Source organism: Chiloscyllium plagiosum, chromosome 1 (genome assembly GCF_004010195.1).
Source record: "Chiloscyllium plagiosum isolate BGI_BamShark_2017 chromosome 1, ASM401019v2, whole genome shotgun sequence".
NCBI lineage: Eukaryota > Metazoa > Chordata > Chondrichthyes > Orectolobiformes > Hemiscylliidae > Chiloscyllium > Chiloscyllium plagiosum.
The window spans coordinates 3,264,100-3,267,206 of record NC_057710.1 but is presented as its reverse complement, the minus strand read 5'-3'; the positions used below and the strand labels follow the sequence as shown (position 1 = coordinate 3,267,206).

General features: G+C 44.1%; 1 protein-coding gene across 1 annotated transcript in view; it reads right to left on the bottom strand.

Moving 5' to 3' along the window:
* znf638 (zinc finger protein 638) overlaps window positions 1–3,107 on the bottom strand; it is a 173,599-nt gene continuing 170,492 nt past the window's right edge. The window contains exons 22-24 of the mRNA XM_043691939.1: window positions 2,716–2,835; window positions 1,883–2,004; window positions 1–308 (exon numbers count right to left, since the gene is read on the bottom strand). Of these exons, the coding sequence (XP_043547874.1) occupies window positions 240–308; window positions 1,883–2,004; window positions 2,716–2,835 (311 nt within the window). The 3' untranslated portion in view covers window positions 1–239. The remainder of the gene's footprint in view (window positions 309–1,882; window positions 2,005–2,715; window positions 2,836–3,107) is intronic.

Below are 3,107 nucleotides of genomic sequence, written 5' to 3'. Positions count from 1 at the left end.
TAGAACATAATTGTGTTTAATTGATTTATAACAGAATCGCCAATTGTTACAACAATTTATGTAAAAACACAAGACAACAATACTAACCTGAAAACAAGTTTCCATAATCGTTACAGCGTGGAAAGATCATTTGTACAATGTTGTAACCATCTAGTTAAACCAGTAAATTAAGAGAAAGGGAACACTTGGACCCAAAATATACTTTGACTGAAGTCAGTGCTGGGTGGGTATGGCTCACGTCACTTCTCCTGCTTGGCCATGCGTTCCTGCTGCTTTCGGAGCTCTTCTTGTCGCTGTGTCACATATTTCTGTAAATTAATGCGTACGTTTTATGTTTAGTGTTCATTTCTCTTGCAGAGATCAGTGAACCTTTTGAAAATCTTTTTGTTTAAAGTTTACTGTTGCCTATGTGGTGACCCAGCACATCATAGTCATTTAGCTGTAACCTGCAGACATTTAGCTGCTTACAGATTCATCACTTTTCAAAAAAGCGCTTGCTATGTGCAGAGACATTCTATAAACAGAGAATACCTTAATCAATTGAACTCTGATGGACAAATCACAGCACGGCTCCCTCACCGATTACAGCCCCAATGATCATCTACATACAGCTCTATTCCTTTGCCCTCCAAACAACAAATGTTTGACACAAGCGGACAGTATGCTTCTTATTCAGAAAGAATGGTCTTGAAAGGCTTCCCAGCACTAAGGTGGATCACGGGACTGACTTTTCACTTATGAGATTCCCAACACACTGCTCTTGGCATTAAGAACATAAGAAATAGGAGGAGTAGGCTATCTGACCCGGACAGCTTGCTCTGCCATTCAATAAGATCAGTGCTGATCTTTTCATCGATTCTGTTCCACTTCTCCGCCCTCTCAGCATAACCTTTAATTTCCTGTTCAAAAATCTTTGCCATAAAAACATTCAACAAGGTAGCCTCAACTGCTTCACGGATGGGCAAAGAATTCTACAGATCAACCACCTTTTGGGTGAAGATGTTTCTCCTCAACTCAGTCCTAAATCTGCTCCCCCTTATTTTGAAGCTATGTCCTCTAGTTCTGGTTTCACCCACCAGTGGAAACAACCTCTTTGCTTCTGGCCAATTTAGTTCCTTGATAATTTTATATGTTTCTAGAAGACCCCTCTCATTCTTCTAAATTCCAATGAATGTAATCCCAGCCTACTCAATCTCTCCTCATAAGCCAATCCCCTCAAATCCAAGTGAACCTCCTCTGCACCCCGTCAGGTGCCATTACATCCTTTCTCAAAACTGTACACACGCTGTGGCCTCACCAGCAGCACCCTACACAGCTGCAGTATAATCTTCCTATTTTTAAACTCCATCCCTCTAATAATGAAGGATTATTTTCCATTTGACTTCTTAATTACCTGCTGCACTTGCAAACCAACTTTTTGTGATTCCTGCACAAGGACATCCAGGTCTCTCTGCACAGCAGCATGTTGCAACTTTTCACCACTGAAATATTGTCCATGTTGCTGTTAATCCAATCAAAATGGATAATCTCACATTTACCAACGTTGTACTCCATCTGCCAGACCCTTGCCCACTCACTGAACCTCCCTCTATCCCTCTGCAGACTTATAATGTCCTCTGCACACTTTGCCACTCATGTGTGTCATTTGACACACTTAGTCCCCACTCTAAACCACCAATGAAAAGCACTATCCAATCACAACCAAATATAGATTATTCCAGCATTTAAACCTTACTGAATCCACTCCATTCAGTAGCAGCCTCACCAGATCCACAAAATAGGATGCAGCCGGAGTTGAGTTTTGGTAATGCTTCCTCAGGAATGCTGTTGACTAATAAGCAGGCCTGCAGTTCAGCATTCCTGACTACAGTGAAATACTTACCTCCATATTCTTGTAGTGCAACACAGTGCCACAGTGAGTCACCTTGGCCGTGTCTTCATTCGTGTAGAACAAAGAACAAATCTGACAGAAATATCCGGTCTTTGGAACAATGAACTCAACACCTGCAGAGTCAGAACACAGGTCAGCAGTGATCTGAAATGTTCCGAACATTCATCTCAAAACCCGTCACTCATCACAGTCTCACGCACTCGATCTCTTCCCACACTGCAAATCTGGCAGTCACCCCCAATACACAGGCACTCTGCGCGCACACCCTGCCCAACACACAGGCACACCACACGTGCACCCTCCCTAACACACAGGCATTCTGTGCGCACAGGCACACCGCGTGCGCACCCTCCCTAACACACAAGCATTCTGTGCGCACAGGCACACCGCATGCGCACCCTCCCTAACACACAGGCACTCTGTGCGCATAGGCACACCGTGTGCGCACCCTCCCTAACACACAGGCACTCTGTGCGCATAGGCACACCGTGTGCGCACCCTCCCTAACACACAAGCATTCTGTGCGCACAGGCACACCGCATGCGCACCCTCCCTAACACACAGGTACACCATGCACACACCCTGCCCAACGCACAGGCACTCTGCATGCGCACCACACCAAACACACACAAAATAAAAAGTGGCTTAAAGGAGAAAACAAGACACAGGATAAATAAGGGTAATTTCCCCAGGAGGCTAACACTCCTGACACTCTGGTGGGTCTCTGTGGAAACATTGTATTCTGGGATTCACAGATAACAATTACATTAATAATGTAATTATAAATCCAAGCTGCGCATGCAACAATCTTGTACACAACTCACCAATAGGGTTGTTGGGTTTATAGGGTGGCATTTTTAATTCAGTAATGGTGGGCCCAGCTAACTTTGTCCGCTTTGCTTCTGGTTCCAGCTCAGACGTTGCCTCTCTTCTCAACTTGGCATCTTAAAAATAAAATATTAAAAATTCCTTAAGCTACTTCATTTAGTAAAGAGGGCCAGGGAATTGGTGTTTCGGTTGTATCAAAAACCTTTATAGATTTGCCTCAGATTAAGTTCATAAATAACTACATGAACCTGAAAGACTGCTGATTCCACTTAAAGGAAAATACCCTCAGGATCAGTGAATTCAGACAGACCCATCCATACTGACAAATCCCCGGGATCAGCGAGTTACAGACAGACACACACCTGTACTGAGAGATCCCCAGGATCAG